Source organism: Geotrypetes seraphini, chromosome 12 (assembly GCF_902459505.1).
Source record: "Geotrypetes seraphini chromosome 12, aGeoSer1.1, whole genome shotgun sequence".
Lineage (NCBI taxonomy): Eukaryota > Metazoa > Chordata > Amphibia > Gymnophiona > Dermophiidae > Geotrypetes > Geotrypetes seraphini.
Window position 1 is genome coordinate 71441777 of NC_047095.1, and position 22428 is coordinate 71464204.

The 22428-nt window shown below is 35.1% G+C and overlaps 1 protein-coding gene across 6 annotated transcripts in view; it reads left to right on the plus strand.

Annotated features, from left to right (window-relative positions):
• Positions 1-22428, plus strand: part of ARMH1 (armadillo like helical domain containing 1) — a 130066-nt gene that overhangs the window by 46647 nt on the left and 60991 nt on the right. For 5 of the 6 annotated variants that reach the window (XM_033916545.1, XM_033916541.1, XM_033916540.1 and 2 more), the window contains exon 7: positions 14790-14912. The exons of the other annotated variant lie outside the window; for it this stretch is intronic. In XM_033916545.1, coding sequence (XP_033772436.1) covers positions 14790-14912 — 123 coding nt within the window. The remainder of the gene's footprint in view (positions 1-14789; positions 14913-22428) is intronic. 6 annotated transcript variants of the gene reach the window in all.

Sequence of the window (22428 nt, forward strand, 5' to 3'; positions counted from 1 at the left end):
AGGAGCATATAAATTGAATAAATCCATGGTAGTATTTCCCAGATCCATTTTGATATGCACCCATCTACCTAAGGGGTCATAATTTATTAATTTGAAATTCGCATTACATTTTTTGTTTATCAGAATAGCCACTCCAGCTTTTTTCTTTAAAGCCGGTGCAAATAAACATTTAGAAATCCAACCCCCAGATAGTTTTTTAGATTCAATTTCAGAAAGATGCGTCTCTTGAATGAAGTAGATGTCCGCATTTTGATTTTTAAGGAATGATAGTATTTTCTTCTTTTTAATAGGATGATTTAAACCATTGACGTTCATAGAATAAATTTTAATATCCATCTTATTTATAATTAAATTTTAACCAATATTCTATGATAATATACATGATTAGATCTTAGCACAATTAATATATATTGATCCCCATTCCCACCCTTTATTTTCCCACCCCACCCTCCCATTATCAATGTTTGACCTGGAACACACATTGGACATGCAAAACCTAATTTCCTTCCCCCAGGCAACTAATCATTCATATATTATTTTAAATATAATCTTTGATTGGATATATTCGATATTTCTTACCCACCTTATTACTCATATTCCCTTCATTAATAATTCCATTGTATATTATAATTCATATCAATTAATATTAATATTTTAAATCTTAGATATAACTAATATGTTACCCCTATAATAAATTCTATATATATATATATAGCTCTATTTCGCATATATCAAATATTCATTTATATAAATTAAATATATCAGTTCTTATTAAGATAGTGTTAGAAATTTCAATAAATTCATTCTTAACATTTTAAAGTTTCATCATTCATAATAATATGAATAGATTATAAATAAAATATATATTTATATCTATAAAATTCTATAATTAATGTCTAAGTTATAATGATTTCCCATTCATTAAAACAATTCCAAAATTTTTTTTTTTTTATCCAATTAATATTAGCAATAATAAATATGGAAGCAATAATTCTATAAAGAATTTGATATATATTATAAAGATAATATATATCATAACATCCAATATATCAATAATAATTTAATTAAAAATTATAAAATGGAGGGCGTGGCTTAACGCGAACACAAGATGGAAGTGTGATCGTAACGCTCCTCTTCAAATAGGCAACGATTTAAAAATAATTTTATCCTCTTACTGCTAAATTCGGAGAAAAACAATTCTAATTGAATATTGAAATCGTGATAACTGATATTGACCTCCTCCGCCGAAATTGAAACAGATCCTGAGAGAAGAGAGCCGAAAATAAGATTGCCGGTTTTTTTTCTCTCAGTGCTGGATCGGCGCGACATCGGGGCAGATAACTAACAGAGAGAAAATCTATCAACGGAGAAATCTGACAATACAGCTGATATTGAGGGAAGACCTGAAAGGAAGGAGACAGTGAAGTTGTTTTTTGCCGGCTTTTCTCTGTGTTCTCTGTGTTGATGAGGCACGGAGGTGAGGAAAGGCTGTTGAAAACTTGAACTGACAAAAGTTTATAGATTTCTCAATGCTGGAGCGATGAGATATTGAAACTTAAAAACATAACAGAATAAATAATTTGAAAACCGCCGACACTGAAGAAAGGCTGAGGAGAAGGTACCGGCTTTTTACTGTGTTGATACGGCGAGGCAGAAATGCTAGGCTAATAAAAATTGAATTACTTTCTGTTACTAAACTTATGAAAGATTGATATTTCTCTCTTCCGACAAAGCCAGAGAAAAAAAACCGGGAGAAATTTGAGAAGCGCCTTTCTCCTCAATACTAGAGAAAACGACATCGAGAACAGACGAAAAAAAAAAAAAAAAAGTTAAATAAACTTAAGATCACCGGAAAAGTGCTGCCGAAGTTGGAGAACTAGTGAAAGAAAGTCAGGAGGTTTGTCTCCCTTTCGACGGTTTTGTTTAACGACAAGGCACTGTCTGTTTGTAATTTTTCCTTTGATAGACGGCGAGGAAAAAGTCAGCAAATTGCTTAACAAGGTGAAAGATAATAACTTGGTACTAACTAAGAGTAGGATATTGAGAGAGGGAGACTGAAAGTGGAGAAAGTTGTGGAGAAATCTTAATGTGAAACCGCTGTCAACGGATTTCTAAAACCTGCGGCGGTTTGAAGCAGCCCTCTCTGACCGACGCTGAACTGGGACCCGGAGGGAGAAAAGTCAGTGACTTTTAATAAAAAGGCAAAAGATTGAGTTGCCTCATTAGGGAAGATTCCTTCAGAATTGAACTTGTGACAGTTGTTGCCCTCTCCTACCTGAGACTGAAGGAAACCTGAGAAAGTGAGTGCCATTTTTTTTTTTTTTTCCTGAAGTAAAGTAATACAGAGGGCTAGGTGGCAGACGAATTTGAAAGTGCTTAAGGGCATTTCAGCTACCTAAAGACAGAGAAAGAGAGAAAAGAGTTTCTCCTTTTGGATTTTGATTTTTTCTCAATGAGACATTAAAGCAGATAACTGATAAGAAATTACTGTTGAGAAAATTCCTGCTGCTTGAAGTCAGAATGAAATCCTGAGAGAGAAAGGCTTGAAAAGAAAAAGGAGGAAAGGAAAAAAAAAAAAAAAAAAAGATCAATTTCTCTTTTGCTGGTTATTATCTTTGGACAAGTTCTTGATGATGTGACTGATTTGCAATCTTCTCAGTGATAGAACAACGCAACAGTAAGAACAGGTTGCTTATGGTACTGAATGTATACAAGATTTTGAAAATCACTGAAAGGAGAATTTCGTCCTGAAATAAAACCTTAGAAAAAAGAGCTAGAGAAACTTGATACCTCACCGTTTTTTCTTATAGCTGGTGTAATAAGATATCAAGACAGATTACTAAGAATTGTGACTAAAAGAGAATTTAAGATTTCTAACAACTGTGAAGAAATAAAATCTACGAAAAAAGAAACAACAGCATGGCAAGTACCAGACAAAACAAAAATGAGGCTGGCACGTCAGCAAAAAGACAAAAACAAGATCAAATAACACCAAGCAAGATACCACTTCCTGCTGAAGAACCTGACATATTGAGTAAAGCAGAAGTTATGGAAGAACTAAGACAAATTAAGCAAATGCTTAAGGAAACAGTAACAAACATGTCTGAAATGAAGGAAGAAATATTAAACATTCACAGACAAATGGAAAGTAATAACAAAAGAACAACTGAACTAGAATCTAAAATGGAGATCATAGAAAGCGAAACAAACAGATGCAAAAATGATAGTCTGGAATTAAACAAATTGAAAGATCAACTGGAAGACTATGAGAATAGAGGAAGAAGGAAAAACATTAAACTTTTTGGAATACAAGAAAATTTAGAAGGAAAAAATACTATTCTTTTTCTAGAAAATTTAATTCCAAAAATATTACAACTAGACTTGAAACAACCACTAGAAATAGAAAGGGCGCATAGGATCCCAGTTAAAAATACAGAAAATAAAGGCAGGCCAAGACCAATAATTTTCAAAATGCTTAGATACCAACAAGCATTAGAAATATTAAATGCTGCAAAGAAAGACAAAAATCTAAATTATAAAGGATCTAGAATATGGTTCTTACCGGACTTTGCCAAAAACACAGCAAATAAAAGAAAGAGACTATTAGACATGAGACCTCAACTAAAAGAAAAAGGTTTTAAATATGGTCTATATTATCCGGCGAAAATGAGAGTATCATCTGGAGATAAATCCTTGTATTTCGAGGATCCAGAAAAACTAAAAGCTTTTCTTTCTAAACCAGAACCTATGATATTTTAACATAAAATTTTAAGATGGGTTTTGATGACTTTATGAAATAACTATAAAAGTATGAAATATTGAAATATCTGAAGAAAGAAAAAAATTATATAAAGAAAAGACAATAAAAATTTATAAGAAAGAAACAGCAAGACATAGGAAAAACATTAATAACATATTAAATATATGTTTAAGATGAAATTTTATGATGTAAATAAAAATACCAAGGAAATATAAATTAAAAAACTGTTAAATGGATAAAGATACATTAATGAAATGTTATGAAAATATGACTAAAGATATTAAAGGTTAATATAAATAGATAGAAGGGGAATTTGATTGAATATTGAATGCCTAGAGGGGAGGAGAATGTTTGGATTACAGTTCCAATGTGTATCCTTAAGCAGCCATTGTATTGGGTGGGAAAGGGAGGGAAAAGGAGAATATTTACTAGAATGATTAAGGAAAAAATAAACAAGGGATTAGATACTTTAGGGGTAAATATGTGTGTCATGAAAAACAATTTTTGGATTCTAAATATGAAAGAAGAGGAGAAAAAGATCATAATGAGAAATATTAAAATGTATAATGTCTTTTAAGATATATTCTATTAATGTCAATGGCCTGAATCACGTAATCAAAAGGAAAAAAGTATTAACATTTTTAAAAAAGCAAAATGCAGATATTTACTGTCTGCAGGAGACCCATCTTAATATAAAGGAATCACAGAAACTATCGGGTGGGTGGGTAAAGGAATGTTTTTTTGCTCCAGCAGAGGGTAAAAAAGCAGGGGTAGCAATACTTATAAATAAAAAATGTATGGCCAAGATTAAGGTAAAAAATTCAGATCCACATGGAAGATGGATACATATTGATATAAGTATGGGAAATGATACCCTGACGTTGTTCAATATATATGCCCCTAATTCGAATCAATCAGAATTTTTTAAAAAATTACAGAATATGTTGTTACCACTGGCTGCTTCTAATTTAGTGGTGGCTGGAGATTTTAATGCTGTAATGGATCCATTATTGGATAAAAAACCAGGTAAAAGTATAAAATCTTTAGGTTTAGATAATTTGGTTCAATCATGTGATTTGAAAGATATATGGCGTATTCTTCATTTTAATGATCAGGAATTTTCATTTTGTTCACAGGTTCATAAATCATTTTCAAGAATAGATTATATTTTTGTTTCAACAAATAAAGTGCAACAGGTGATTAAAGCTTCCATAGATCCTATTATTATTTCGGATCATGCGGGAGTATGGATAGAATTACAACTGGATAAATTAGAAAATGGTAGACCTCTTTGCAGATTTGATAATGCATTGCTTGTGGATGACAAATTTTTGGAAAATTTTAAAACACAAATTAACGATTTCTTTCAAATAAATTTAGTGGAGGATACATCTATAGAAAATGTATGGGATGCATTTAAAGCAACTATGAGGGGTAATATAATATCATATTCAGCTTTTATTAGGAAACAGATTAAAATACAATATATAGAATTAGAAAAAGAAATAAAAATATTAGAAGCTAAATTGGTAAGTAAATGGGAAAATGAAGTTTTGCAAGCTCTTTTGAAAGCAAAAGGTAAATATAATGAATTAACTTCAAAAATGATAAGAAGAGATTTGTTTTCCAAGCAAACAATGTATTATGGAAATTCTAATAAGGCGGGGAGACTATTGGCAAATTATCTTAAAGCAAAAAAAAGGAAAACTAATATTAATGGAATAAAAGATGATAATGGTATAATAACAAATCAAACAAATATAATATTAAAACAATTTTTTAAATTTTATAAGGACCTATATTCTTCCGAGCCTTATTTGGAGAGACAAAAAGATGGAAAAAACTTTTTAGATTTAATCAATGGACCTAAGGTTCCTGATCATATAAAACGGAGTTTAGATGAACCTATATCATTAAAAGAATTAGAAACAGCATTGAGATCTCTTAGAGTTGGATCCGCTCCAGGTGGTGATGGTTATACAGTAGAATTTTATAAAACTTTTCAAAATGTCCTTTCCCCATATCTACTAAATTTATATCAGACACAACTTATAAAAGGTAATATTAAAGGTACTATGGCTGAATCAATAATAATTGTTTTGCCTAAGCCAAATAAAGATCCTACTTTGGTCTCAAACTACAGGCCTATATCTTTGATAAATGTTGATAATAAACTTTTGGCAAAAATTTTGGCTTTGAGATTAGCCAAAGCTCTCCCACATATTATAGATATGCATCAAACGGGTTTCGTTGCTAAAAGACATTCCTCTAATAACTCTAGATTATTATTTCACATGTTAAACTTGTCAAAAAAAATAGATGAACCAGCTTTTACAGTTTCATTAGATGCTGAAAAAGCATTTGATAGAGTAGAATGGAATTTTATGTATCAGGCTTTAGAATGGTTTGGTATGGGTTCTGGATTTATACAAATGGTAAAAACATTGTATAACTTCCCGATTGCAAGATTAAATATTAATAATAAGATATCTGATGGTTTTCAATTGCAGAGGGGAGTTAGACAAGGTTGTCCTTTATCTCCTTTGTTATTTGATGTTGTATTAGAACCCTTATTGTTAGCAATACAGCAAACGAGGGAGATACAAGGTATTCCATATTCAGATATGGAATATAAAATTTCAGCTTATGCTGATGATATTTTGCTTTATTTGAGAAATCCAGAGTCTACCTTATCTTCTTTATTGGAATTAATTGATAAGTTTGGCAAATTTTCAGGTTATAAAATTAATTGGAATAAATCTGAAATTATACCTTTAAATATTTATTGTGCAAAAGGATTATTTGACACTTTTCCATTTATATGGAAAGAAGAAGGATTTAAATATCTTGGTATTCAAGTTAAAAATACAATTGAAGATACCGTAAAAGAAAATGAAAAATTTGTATTAAAAAAAATTACGGAGTTATGTGAGCAATGGAACCCATTACATATTTCTTGGTGGGGAAGAGTTCAAACTATTAAAATGATGATGTTACCTGTAGTTTGTTACCAAATGAGTATGATACCTATTTATTTTCAGGGGTCCTTTTATAAAAAGCTTAATAGCATTTTAACAAAATTTCTTTGGCTTGGTAAAACACCTAGAATAGCTTTAGTAACCTTGCAAAAATCAATTAAGGAGGGAGGGGTAAATTTTCCAAATTTCTATAGGTATCATCAAGCCTATATTCTACGTCAGGGTATGTATTGGATCCTCCCAGAACTTATAGATAATGCACCAGATTGGTTATATTTGGAATGGCGCCTTATGTTTCCCCTAAATTTAGTTCACTTTCCAAGTATTAACATGCCTAGAAGACACAGAGAAAATAAAATTTTAATGGATACTTGGAAAACACTGAGATTTATAAGTAAATTAACACCTATACCAATAAATAAATCAACTAATCAATCTATATGGATAAACTCCAAGATCAAAATTGGCGGAACTCAAATCCTTTGGAAGAACTGGATTATCGCAGGCATTAGATCTTTAGATGATGTTATTTCAGAAGGTAAACTGCTGGAATTTCCACAATTGCAATATAGATTTGGTTTAAGTAAAACACAAAGTTTTAAATGGTTGCAATTGAAGCAGGCCATTCAGGTTGGGTTCCCTGAATGGAAAACATTGAATAATCAATATAGTTTAAAGTTCTTATGTTTTCAAGCAGACTTCCCAGGACATCAAGCCGCATTATGGTATAAATTAATATCTGGATATTTGAATAAAAAACCAAAAAATGGTCTAAGAGATATTTGGAGCATTGAGATTAAGCATCAAATTAATGCATCTCAATGGCCACTAATTTGGTCTTGGAGAATGAGATGTACAATGTCAGCATCTATGAGACAAACTTGGTTCTTTTTATTACATAGAGCTTTTTGGACCCCTACACGTTTGCAAAAATTAGACAGTTCTAAGTCTAATAAATGCTGGCACTGTAATCTGGAACCAGGGACATTAGATCACTTACTTTATCATTGTCCCTACATTAAAATTTTTTGGAATTCAATTTGGCCACAAATTAATAAATTAATGGAAAATCATATAGCAATATCATATGATACTATATTATTTGGAATGATGATGAGGAAAAATAGTCAAATTTCACCAGAAAATAACAAGCTTTTATTAATAATGACAGGGGTTGCCATTCAACATATAACCAATAATTGGAAAAATCATAATAACCTAAATCATACATTTTGGTGGAATACAATATGTCATATATATAAAATGGAAAGAACAATAGCAATACAAAGAGGGACATATACTAAATTCATAAAAATATGGGGGCCATTGACAAAATACTGCAATGAATAAATATTAAGATTTCTCTGCTTCTTTTCTTCTTTTAAGTATCTTTTTTATGACGCACATAGAGGGGGGGTAATGAAAATAATTTCTACATAATATGTTATAATATGTTATACAATATATATGAATGAAAAATAATAAAAGGGTGGGGGGAGGGAGAGGGGAAAAAAATATATTTAGAATAAGATGTATTAAATACAAAAATGATATTGTGTATTTATCAATTGTAATTTAATATTTTGTACATTTTATGTAAAATTTGAAAATTAAAAATATTATATTAAAGCAATAAAAGGGTGGGGGGAGGGGGAGGGGTAAAATCAAATTTAGATATATAATGTATTAGATATAAAAGTGATACTATGTATTTATCAATTATATTTTAATATTTTGTACACTTTATGTAAAATTTGAAAATAAAAAATAATGGGAAAAAAAAATAAAAATTATAAAATGTTTTTTTTTTTTTTAATTTGGATGGAATAAAATCTTAAATAATTTAATTCATAATAATATATTATAATATTACTTAAATCAAAGATTTTGAAATTTTTAAAAATAATTCATTCTGTTAGTAATCATTGTCTTCTTCTTTCTTTTTAACCATCTTCTATTTTCTTGTTTTATCTTGCATTTTCTATCTTCTATCTTCAGATGTGTATTCTCAACCGCATTACTGGAAAGCTGCATTTTAACATTCAAATGTATGTGCTTGTAGAAAGTGCAAAGTCTTGTATGTGCTTCTATCTTCAGATGATACTTTCCTTTTATTCTGATTTTAAATATACATTGGTTCCTCTTCTTTTCTTCTTTTTGTTTCCATCTACTTTTGTTAGATAAAATTTCTTTTATATTGTTTTATCAAGTAGACATTGGTTCTTCTTGTGTCAAAAATTCTTTCAGTTTTGCAGGATCTTGAAAGTAGATAGATTTATTCCCAGTAGAAATTCTCATTGTAGACGGATAGTATAGACCATACATGTAGCCCTTTTCTTTTAATTGCTGTCTGAATGTAAGGAATTGTTTCCTTATGTTTGCAGTATATTTAGCAAAGTCAGGGACCAAAATCAATTTTGATCCTTTATAGTTTAGGTTTTTATTTGCTTTTGCCACTTTTAAGATCTCTAATGCTTGTTGATATCTTAATACTTTGAAGATCAAAGGTCTAGGAGTAGTCTGATTAGTTGATTTTCTTGTGGGGATTCTGTGGGCACGTTCTATCTCTAACGGCCATTTAGAATTTAGCTGCAGCAGTTTAGGCAGAAGATTTTCCAAAAACTGAATAGGGTCCCCACCTTCAAGATTTTCAGCTAAGCCAAGGATTCTAATGTTCTTTCTTTTTCCTCTATTCTCCATATCAATTAGTTGATTTTTTAAGGTAGTAACATCTTTCTTTTCCTCTTCATATTTTTGTGTGATAGTTTCCAACTGCCAGATTCTCTCCTCTATCACTGACATTCTCTGCCTGTCAGTTTGGATCTCCTGTTTCAGATTGATCAGCTCTTCCTTTACTTCTGATATTTTGTTAGCATTATCAGTTAGCATTAGTTTGATATTAAATAATTCCGCCATTATATCAGATTTTTCACTAAATTCTTCAGCTTCAAGCAGAATTGGTACACTCGACGGCGATACGGGAGTGACCTTCGACCTTTTCGCCGAAACTCCCGATGTAGAAGGTTTTTCATTCTTTCCTTGCCGTATCGCTGCCATCTCCGACGTTAATTTTTGTTATTTTCAGGTCGGGTGAGCAAAATAAACAGTTTATTTTTTTCAGTTTGTTGCCTGGGACTAAGGAGCGCCGCGGTTAAGCTGCCATATCGTGCGCGCTCCAAGCCACGCCCCCTAGTATATGATCTTATAATGAATTATGGGCTTTGAGGGATGGTGGAGAGAGGGTTACATTTCTACTTATAGATTTTAATGATAAGATGTTCAAGTGCTCAGATTAATTGTGTTTATTATGAATTTTTGTACACTTGATGAAAGTTTAAAAATGAATAAAGAATTAAAAAAAAAGACAGCTTGGAAAGGACATGGAAGCAGACTCCAAATTCACTCCTGTATATATGGAGACTTTGGATATCAAACATCCCCCTAAAGAAGTAATTAAACTTCTTCTCCATGCAATTTTGAAGGATACTCCTCATTAAAAGTGAGAATCTCCTTTATCAGTACCAATTGCTCCCAGAAAGCTGGACTCTCTATAAAATTGTTTCCATCCCAGGGTTTGACAAACCTCAATTGTCTCACCAATTCTTAGTGGTGGAGTCTACTCTCAAAAAGTCTACCTCCTCCAAGGTTTATGCCTCTGTTCCACCTGGGTGGGAGGGTCCGCACCATAGACAGATTTGGTAAATGTCTATCAAAATTTCATGTTGACTTGGGGAGCCATGGAAAAATTTTGAAGCATTAAGTGAGCCATGAACAGAAAAGGTTTGGGAACCACTGATTTACATCCTTTGTTTTCTAATTAGAGTTCCTCAATGGCCACAAATTTGGTCTTAGAGGATGAGATGTACAATGTCTGCATCTATGAGGCAAACATGGTTTTTTCTTTTGCATAGAGTATTTTGGACCCCGGTTAGATTACAGAAGTTAAATAGTTCAAAGTCTAATAGATGTTGGCATTGTAACATTGAAGTAGGGACTTTAGATCATCTTTTGTTTCATTGTCCCTATATTTTAGACTTTAGGAATTCAATCTGGAATCAAGTAAATTGTTTATTGGAAAATCATGTGGCATTATCTTATGATACAATAATATTTGGAATGTCTATGTGGAAAAAGAGCCAAATATCTTCATATAATAATAAACATTTATTGATCATGACTGGAGTCGCCATTCAACATATCACTATTAACTGGAAAGATCATAGTAGACTCAGTTATAAGTTTTGGTGGAATTCATTATGTCACATATATAAAGGTCATTAGCTATACAGTATGGTAATTATAAGAATTTTATTATAATGTGGGAGCCATTAGCAGCTTATTGTAATGATTAAATACCATTTTTCTATTGAAATATACACCATCTAATGTGGGGAGGGGGAAGGGTTTACATTTTATTGTTCATTTTAGAAAATAATAATGAGAAGTTTGGGAGGGAAGAGGGATAATTATAATTATACGTATTATAAGATACATTAGAAAGAATCGCAAGTGTTGTATTTTAATGTTGTTGTTTTTGATGTCTGTACACTTGATGAAAGTTTTAAAATGAATAAAGATATTAAAAAAAAAAAAAAAGAGTTCCTCTATTTATATCCTGTGCTTTTTTGAATTCCATCACTGTTTTCCTCGACACCTCTTCCCTTGGGAGGGCATTCCAGGCATCTACCATCCTCTCCGTGAAGAAGTATTTCCTAAGTCTTCCTCCCTGTAACCTCAAATTATGCCCTCTAGTTTTACCATTTTTTCTTCTCTGGAAAAGATTTGGTTCTATTTTAATACCTTTCAAGTAATTAAATGTCTGTATCATATCTCCCCTGTCCCTCCTCTCCTCTAGAGTATACATATTTAGGTCTTTCAGTCTCTTCTTATACTTTTTTGTTCAAACCCCCTACCCTTCCTCTGGATTGCTTCAAGTCTTTTATGTCCTTCACCAGACACGTCCTCCAAAACTAAACAATACTCCAATTGTGGCCTCATCAATTAACTATGCAGGGGCATCAGCACCTCCCTTTTTCTGCTGGTTATTCCTCTTTCTGTACAGCCTAGCATTCTTCTGGCTAGAGGCATCACCTTATCACACTGCCTTTAGATCCTCAGACACAATCACCCCAAGGTCCCTCTCTCCATCTGTGCTTATCAGCCACTCACCTCCCAGCACATACGGTTTCCTCGGATTTCTACTCCCCAAATGCATCACTCTTTTTCTTTGCATTGAATTTTAGTTGCTAGATGCTAGACCACTCTTCTAACTTTTGCAAATCCTTTTTCATGTTTTCCACTCCCTCCGGGGTGTCCACTCTGTTACAAATCTTGGTATCACCCGCAAAAAGGCTAACCTTACCTTCTTGTTCAATCCCTCTGTAGTCTGAACAGTAGGGTTATCAATCCCTTCCAGCCCTAAACTGTTGGGAACTCAAAGTCTAATCCCTCCTCCTGTGGACATCTCCTGGGACACTCCTCGTCAAGATCAGTTTCGTTTCCTACAGCCTTGCTGTAGGGGCTCATCTGCTCGTGCTTTATTTTGCTAAATTCTAGTATCTTAATTTGGTATTTGGCATGGGTCTTGCCCTAGTGCTGCAGATTCACCCTGCGGGGACATCCTTCAGTGGGAGATTGCAGACTTTTCTTTTTAAAATTGTCTGCATCTGGGGGGATTCCCTGCTGCTGCAGTAAACCCCCTGGACAGGCTGCAGGTCAGGTCAGGGCTCTGGTTTTGGGAGTTAACTCACCCCGGGTTCGTCCACTAAGGGGTAGAGCGCAGGCTGCTGGTTCTGTGGAGGCGCATCTGGGATCGGGACCAGACTGCATACCTTCCCTGATGTCCTGGTAGTCACCTCAAAGTAGACCTCAGATTGGAGTTTTACCCACCTCCATCAGATTTCTTCCTGGCTTTGCCCACAGGACAGCCAGAGAGAGCCCTATGCTTGTGGACCACTGTCTGCAGGCTGCTAGATCTGACAGCAATAGAATCCATTCCAGAGGATGACTTGGGCTCAGGGAGATACTCGATATATTTCATCGTTCCAAAGAAAGGTTCAGAAGATTGGAGACCTATTCTGGATCTAAATACCAAAATGTGCAGCACTGTGTACGCCTTTCATCGCTATATAAGTGATTAGTAATAGTACGGACTCTCATGTATATTAATAGAAATAAGACATATCTCTTCTCCATATAAGATAAGATGACTCTAGCCAATATGTCTGTCTCTACTGATCTCTGTTGCCTCATTCACAGTTCCTACTGTTAAATGCTGTACAGTCTTTTGTTAGCAGCATTGAATCCTTGTTGAAAAATTGTGGGATATAAGACCTGTAGATTATAGTTATACAGTCATGTGAAAAAATTAGGACAGCCTATGAAATATTCTTTCTTAAGAAATGTTCACATATCGATGTCAAATCTATTTTTTATTTATCTCTGGCAAGGAAAGTGATGTAATTGCATGTAAATGACAAACATTTTCCTTGATTTACTCATGAAACAAAAGATATCCACAAAAATGTATTTTCTAACTGAGGAATAAATTAGGATACCCTATACCCTAATAGCTAATGTTACCCCTTTTGGCTGAAATAACTGCAGTGAGACACTTCTTGTAACCATCTACCAGTCTCTGACATCAGTCTGAGAAAAGTTTGGCCCACTCTCAATGAAGAATTCTTTCAGCTGAGAGATGTTTGAGGGGTTTCAAATGCTGTGGAGTTTCAAATCACCCCACAGCATCTCAATGGGATTAAAATCAGGGCTTTGACTCGGCCACTCTAGGTCTCTCCATTTCTTAGTTTTCAGCCAGTCCTTGGTGGATTTACCAGTATGTTTTGGGTCATTGTTATGTTGTAGGGTCTAGTTCCGCTTCAGCTTTAATTTTCTTACAGTTGGTCTCACATGTTCCTCAAGCACTCTCCGATACATGGTGGAATTCATGGTGGATTTTATGATGATGAGATGGCCAAGTCCTGTTGCAGCAAAGCATCCTCAAACCATGACAATTCCACCTCCATGCTTCACAGTTGGTATGAGGTTCTTTTCCTAGAATGCTGTACGTCAAAAATGTCCTCTTTTCTGGTGTCCAAATAATTCAATTTTAGACTCATCTGTCCATAGAACACTGTTCAAGAAGTCCTGGTGTTTGTCTACGTTCTCTCTGGCAAACTTCAGTCTGGCCTTGATGTTTCTCTTAGAGAGCAAAGGTATCCTCCTTGCACACCTCCCATGCAAGTTAAATTTGTGCACTTTCACATCAACAGTAGCAAGAGCCTGATGTAGGTCCCATGATGACTTTATAGGGTTTTTGGAAACTTCTTTTAGCATCTTGCGGTCTGCTCTGGGGGTCTACTTGCTTGGATGGCTGACCTGGGCATGTTGGCAGTTGTTTGGAAAGTCCTCCACTTCTACACTATTTTCCAGACCGTGGAATGGCTAATGTCAATGAGGAAGAAAAGTCAAATGGCTAATGTCAAATTCTTTCAAGATTTTTTCAAATCCCTTACCAGACTTATAAGCTGCTACATTCTTCTTTCTGAAGGCCTCAGACAGTTCTTCTGATCTCACCATGGTGTTCACTCTCATCGCAGCAGTCATGAGCGCACCAAACTAAATGTCTGAGGTTTAAATAGAGCAAACCTTCAAAATACTGAGTATCACGTGCACCTGATGTGATACACCTGTGTGTGATTTGAGCCACTTTAAATGGAAGGAGGATATGTGGGGGTGTCCATTCCTCAAAATACATATTTTTGTGGATATCTTTTGTTTCATGGGTAAATCAAGGAAATTTTTGCTGTTTATATGCAATTACATCACTTTCTTTTCCAGAGATAAATAAAAAAAGATTTGACATCGATATGTGAACATTTCTTAAAAAATAACTGAATATTTCATGGGGTGTCCTAATTTTTTTCACATGACTGTAGTAATCTTTCATAATAGAGCAAGGAAGATGTTTGTGGACATGAAAGCTTTTCTTGTAGTTTTAATATGTTGTGCAGGGATGTTCGATGAATGACCAATCATGTTGTAAATTGCAGCACTGCAGATGATAAAGGCACTTGTGCACTACAATGTCCGTTCCTCCCTGCTCAGCGGCCTGGTGATACTCTTAAAACCATCTCTGAAGGAGAAGGAGAAAATCAGGCCCAAAATTCTTGATGGTAAGAGACCCAAGCCTCTTTCTGTACCTTGCAAAGTGCAGAACAACTTCATATTAAACCCTAGTAATGTGCATGTGTTAATGGGACCAGTACTTGGGATTTTATTTACCGTATTTAACATTTGGAAATTAGGTATAGCAAAACTATTTTTATCCAAGGACAAGTAGGCAGCATATTCTTACAGATGGGTGACATCATCCACGGAGCCCAGTAAGGACAGTATAAAAGTGTATTGTCACTTTAACTTCTTAAAAGTTTCAAGATTGCCTGTACCGAGCATGTTCAAGTGCCTTCCTGCCCAACTTCGGCTCACAAGACCATCAGTTCTTAGTTTTTCAAGGAGCTAAGAAGACACATGTCATTGGAGTTTCTCTAATTGTACTATTTTTTCCCCTTTTTTGTGGCATTTCGTATTGTTTTTCTTCATTCATTTCTTTTTCTTTCATACTACTTCACAGGTGTCAAAGATGGTCATGGCAGGATTAATTCATCGAGGGCCCCTAGGCACACAAGTACACTGGGCCCCCCCTGCCCCACCCCACCATGCCCCGCCCCCATGTATTTACCCATTTTCTTCTTTACTTCTTTATTTCCACTTTATTTCTTTTATTTTAAAATTCAAAACAAACAACAAAGATTACCATACCAGAGCCAGTGTACAGTTTTTCTTCTATGCAACCTCCAAACATCTCTGAACAAATCCCCCCTTCCTTCCTAGATGAAGAGATCTTCAGCTGGCAGGGCTTTGGGAAGCCCACCAATTTTTATTTTGCATATGGGCAGGAGGCTTGGGGCATGGCTAATGTGACCATATATTTTTTTCCTCAAAACAGGACATCTATTAATATTCAGTCCCGCCCCCAATACCGCCCTAGCCCCACCCCCAGCCCCGCTCTAGCCCCGTTCCCAATTTCTTCCATTCATTTTCATGTACACACAATATCTTATTAATTCATAATGGTAAACATAAAATATTTTAAAAACCCACAAAGCGCACTATACGCAGAGAAAATGTTAATTATCATTTAAGAGTTTCAGGGTTTTTTCAAAGATGTCAAGGCAGATTACTTTAAAATATGCAATGTCACCTCAGTAACTATAGAAAAATAGACAAATATAGTGCAAAATATAGACAGCAAATATAAATTCTCAAAACAGACACGTTTTGATCACTAAATTGATAATAAAATTATTTTTCCTACCTTTGTTTAGTGATTTCATGAGTCTCTGGTTGCACTTCCTTCTGACTGTGCATCCATTCTTTCTTTTGCATCCAACATTTCTTTCACAATCCAGCCCCATCCCCTTTGGGTCCAGGCCTCTCTCTCTCTTTTCCCTCTGTTACCCTCCCCAGATCCAGTGTCAGTTCTCCTTTCTACCTTTGTTCCAGGTCGCCCTCTCTCTTCCCCTCTGTCTGAACCTCCCATAGTCCTGCATCTGCCTCCCGTCTTAACCCTTTCATTCAAGCCTTTTTCTCTGTAGTCTTTCTAATGTGCTTACAACCCCCCTCCCCCTTTCTCTGACTCTTTCTCTCCTTCTTTCCTTCCTCCCTCCTTCCCTCCCAGCAGATTTTAGCATATCTCTCTCTTCCTTTTTTCCCCTCAGGTCTAGTATCTGTCTTCTTCCTCTTTTCCTCCTTCCAGGTCTGGTATCTGTCTCCTCTCCTTCCCCCCTGCTCTGGCATCTCTCTCTACGCTCCCTTCCTCCTGTTTTTCCCTGGTCTTCCTTCTCAATTTATTTTCTGCCTCTGTCTAAATTCTTTTTTACTATTTAGTCCTCAATTTCCCTCTTTCACTGTGTCTACCTATAGCTTGCCACCTCTTTCCCTCACCCCTTCAAGTAACTAACTCTATCCTCTTCCCTTAATCCTGCATGTGCCCTTTTTTCTTTCTCCTCCCCACTTCCTTCCAGCGTCTGCTCCCCTTGTCCCTCACACTTCCATTCAGCGGCTGTCCCTCCTCTCCCCCACACTTCCATTCAGTGTCTGTTTCCTTCTCTCTACCCCTTACATCTACTGTTCACCCTCTGTCTTGCCACTTCTATTCACTGCCCTCTCTGCTCCCATCCAGTGTCCACCCTCTCTCTCTCTTCCATATGGCATCTTTCCTTTTTCTATGCTCCTTCCATAAACTATCTATCCTGTGCCACTTCTCTCCTTTGTACGATTGATTTCAGCTCTGTCACCTCTCCATTTTTCTCTCTCTGTCACCACCCCCTCCTCTATGCTCTGGCATCTCTCTCTTCTCCTTTCTTTCCTTCCCACCCCACGGTCTGGCATCATCCCTTCCCTGATTCCTTGGCATCTCCTTTCTTTTTCTTCCATCTCTCCCTCCCCCTCCATGCTCTGACTTCTCCTCCTTCCTTTCCCCCTGGTCTGGCATACCTTCCTCCTTCTCTCCATGCCCTGGCATCTCTTCTTCCCTCCAAGCCCTGGCATCTCCTTTCATTCCTTCCCTCATCTTTGTTCTCCCTCCAGTTGGGTACAGCAACACTCTCCCCCAATTCTCACCCTGCAGGCTTGGACTGACACCAATAGGAAAAACAAAAATAAACCACAATCTTCTCATAAAGGAAGTAAATCAAAATCTCAGGTTTATTCCTTCCAAAGCATCAAAGTCAGGATAATTATGAGTTCCACAGAACAGGTAAGTAGAACATCCAACTTCAAACAGTTCAAATTCAAAAGTAAGAATAATAAACAGTTCAAACATAAAGTCCCAAAGTGTTTTTTTCTTTTTCACACCTCTGAGGTTTGTGCTCACCTCAGCATTCAAATCAGCCTGCTCCTAAGCAGGATATTCAGTTCATAAAAAAAAACAAAAAAAAACAATAGGGTTTAAGGCACTGGATACCCTATTCTCAGTGCTTCAAAGTGAAGCCTCTGGCAGCCTTTCACTGCACTGCCAGGCAAGGAAGAGTGTCCCAGGTTTGCTTTCAATTAGCTACAATATAGCCTACAAAATTGCCCTCCCAGGTAACAGCAAACCTCTCCCAAAATAACAGACACTATCAGCTTCAGAAAAAAGGCAAAAACAGCAAAAGAAAAGAAAAGCAAAATCCCAAAAGGTTCAGCTTCAATAAACAGTCTCTCAAACAAAGCAAGCTGAAAACACACTCACAGTTTCTGCCAATTAGGATCTGCAGCTGGTGGAAAGACCAACCTCCATGGCTTCCTCAGTAGGATTTGCTTCTTCAGGCAGGTTGTCAAGTTCCATTGGAAGATCCACATCAGAAAAAACTTCCTCCAGCATTTCACCAGCCTCCTGTACCTCCATGGGTGAGGCTTTATCGTCCCTGCTTGGCCCGAGGAGACTCAGGGAAGAATGGTCTGAACCTTCTTCCTAGCCTGCCTCCCTGCTTGTGCTCAGCTGCTGGTTTTTGTACTGCAGGGGCACGCCCTACTCTACCTGAGTCAGCAGACCTGCCTGTGGCTCTTGGGCTCCTCCTGTGGTGATCTAGATATGGCTCTTCCAGGAGATCCTGGGAGATTTCAGGCTCCCCCTGGTGGTTAACCTGCAAATCATCCCTATTTTTCCTAACACAACCCTTGTCCATTCCCTTCCGGGTTTTACTCTGTGTCTTAGGAGGAACTTTAACTGGAACCAGGTCAGGCACGATGTCTGTCTGGTTACAATATGCATGAGATCTATTAGCATACAATGAAAGCAGTGCATGCAAATAGATATAATTCATATATAGTACATATATCATATAATATATTATATATTCTATCCTATTAATCTAATCATTAAATATCAAATCAGAAATCCCACTCCCCCATACTTTGCAATTATACCTATTAGAGAAAAATGATAATCCAATAATTACTCATTACAATATTAAAATAACCTTTTTGCACTGCTAACATTCTTTCCATTTTATATAAATGACAAACTGAGTTCTACCAGAAACTATAATTCAATCTTTTACAATCCTTCCAATTAAACGTTATCTGTTGAATAGCAACACCCGTAAGGATCAGTAAAAGTTTATTATTAGCAGAAGATATTTGACACTTAGCCCTCATAGATACTCCAAACAACACCGTATCATATGACAGTGCCACATGATTTTCCAACATACAATTAAATTGGTCCCAAATTGAATGCCAAAACGCCTTAATATATGGACAATGAAACAGTAAATGATCTAAAGTTCCAACTTCAATATGACAATTTATTCCACTGATCAGATATAATAACATATGTATAGAACATATAGAAGGGGTAGGGAGGGAAAACTATTGTAATATTAATATGATATAAATTCTGAAAAAAGGTTTATTTAATTCACATTGTAAGAAAATTTAATGATAATTTCAAGTGTTTTTTTGTATAATTGAATGTATTACATGTATTTCACTTGATGTAAGAATTTAAAAAAAAGAATAAAAAAAAAAAAAAAATATGACAATGCCAACACCTATTAGACTTAGAGCAATCCAATTTTTGTAAACGAACAGGGGTCCAGAGTGCTCTATGCAACAGGAAAAACCATGTTTGCCTCATAGATGCAGACATTGTACATCTCATCCTCCAAGACCAAATACGTGGCCATTGAGATGCATTAATCTGATGCTTAATCTCAATGCTCCAAATATCTCTAAGTCCATTTTTTGGTTTCTTATTCAAATAATCTGATAATAATTTATACCACTGTGCGACCTGGTGACCCAGGAAGTCTGCCTGAAAGCATAAGAATTCTAAACTAAATTGAGTATTGAGAGATTTCTATTCAGGGAACCCTGCCTGAATAGCCTGCTTCAATTGCAACCACTTATAACTTTGTTTTTTATCAAGGCCAAATTTATGTTGCAATTATGAAAAATCAAGCAATTTACCATTAGATATAACATTATCTAAGGAACGTATATCTGCTTTAATCCAATCCTTCCAGACAATCTTAAAACCGCCTATTTGAATCTTGGAGTTTACCCATATAGTTTGATGTGTAGATTTTACAATAGGAACAGGAGTTAATTTATCAACAAATCGTATAGTTTTCCAAATGTCCATTAATATTCTGTTATTCTAGGCATTTTGGGATACTAAGAAGAAGACCAAGTCTAAATGGTAACATGAGCGATCTTTCAATCCATAACCAATCCAGAAACTGTTCCAAGAGCTCTGGGAGGACCCAATACATACCTTGGCGCATAATATAGGATTGATGATACCTATAGAAGTTGGGAAAATTTACCCCACCCTCCTTAATTGGCCTTTGTAAAGACACTAAAGCAATTCTTGCAATTTTACCCAGCCAAATAAATTTGACAAGAATACTATTTAACTTTTTATAAAAAGACCCTTGAAAGAAAACTGGTATCATAGCCATTTGGTAACAAACCACAGGCAAAATCATCATCTTGATAGTTTGAACTCTTCCCCACCAAGATAAATGCAAAGAATTCCATTGCTCACATAACTCTGTTACTTTTTGTAATAAAAACTTTTCATTTACTTTCATTGTCTCTTCTAGTGTATTTTTTAACCAAATTCCTAAATATTTTATTCCTTCCTCTTTCCAAATAAAAGGGAATTTATCAAATAATCCTTTTACACAATGCACATTCAAAGGAAGAACTTCTGACTTAGTCCAATTTATTTTAGATCCTGAGAATTTCCCAAATGTATCAATCAGTTCAAGTAAACATGGAATGGTTGTTTCCGGATTTCTCAAATGAAGTAGTATATCATCTGCATAAGCAGATACTTTATATTCAATTCCAGAACATGGAATATACCCTGTATGTCTTTTATTTGCTGAATAGCTAATAACAAGGGTTCAAGTACTATGTCAAAAAGCAAAGGAGACAAGGGACAACCCTGCCTAACTCCCCTTTGCAATTTAAAACAATCTGAAAAATTATTATTAATATATAAACGAGCAACAGGGGAGCTATACAGCACATGAATCATTTGTATATATCCGGATCCAATACTAAACCACTCCATAGCTTGATACATGAAAGTCCACTCCACACGATCAAAAGCTTTCTCAGCATCTAAGGATACAGAAAAAGCCGGATCATCCATTGTTTTTGTTAGATATAACATATGAAATGCCAATCTAGTATTATGAGGAAGAGCCTTAGCCAAACGTAAGGCTAAAATTTTAGCCAGCAATTTACCATCTACATTTATTAAAGAAATAGGCCTGTAATTTGAAACCAATGTAGGATCTTTATTTGGCTTTGGCAAAACAATAGTTAAAGACTCTGCCATAGTGCCTGAAATACAACCTTTATTTAGTTGACACTGATACAAATTTAATAGATAAGGTAAAAGAGTAATTTGAAACGATTTATAAAACTCTACCGTAAATCCATCACCACCTGGAGCGGTCCCAACTCTAAGGGACTTCAATGCTGTTTGTAATTCTTTTAGTGATATAGGCTCATCTAAACTTCTTTTTATATGATCAGGAACTTTAGGTCCCTCAATTAAACTTAAAAAGTCCAAACTATCCTGTTCTTTTCCCAAATAAGACTCAGAAGAATAAAGGGTTTTATAATAACTCAGAAATTGTTTTAATATAGACCCAATCTGAGAATGAGAATTCCCTTTATCTTTAATTGCACATATTTTTTCCTTTCTTTTCTTTGCCTTCAAATAATTTGCCAATAATCTTCCCGCCTTATTTGAACTACCATAATACAAGGCTTGTTGAGAAAAAATATATTTCCTTACTAATCTAGAGGAAATCTCATTATATTTACATTTTACTTTCAATAAAGCTTGAAGCGCAGACTGCTCCCATTTTCCAACCAATTTTGATTCTAATATTTTAATTTCTTGTTCTAATTTAACAAATTGCTTTCTTAACTGTTTCCTATTATACACTGAGAATGAAATAATTTGTCCTCTCATGGTTGCTTTAAAAGCATCCCACAAAATTTCAACAGAAATTTCCTCCGAATTATTAAGCAAAAAATATTCAATAATTTTGACCTGAAAGTCTTCACAAAATTTCGGATCCACAAGCAATGTATTATCAAATCTCCAAACAGGTTTAGAGGTTTCCTGATCCACTAAATTTAAAGCAATCCACACTCCACCATGATCTTGACAATATTATTGGATCTATAGAAGATTGTGTAACCTGCTGCACCAGTTGATCCGTGACAAAAACATAATCAATTCTAGAAAATGATTTATGAACATGTGAACAAAATGAAAATTCCCGATCATTAAAATAAAGAATACGCCATATATCTTTCAAATTACAAGATTGTACAAAATTATCTAACCCTAGAGATTTCACAATTCTACTAGGATTTTTATCCATTAACAGATCCATAACAGCATTGAAATCCCCCGCTACCACTAGATTAGTAGTAGCCAGTGGTAAAACTAATTGTTGTAGAGATTTAAAGAACTCAACTTGATTTGAATTAGGGGCATATATACATTAAAAAGCGCCACAGTAGTATTGCCTATACTCATGCCAACATGCAACCATCTGCCTAGAGGGTCTGCATCAATCAAACTAAATACTGCTGAACATTTTTTATTAA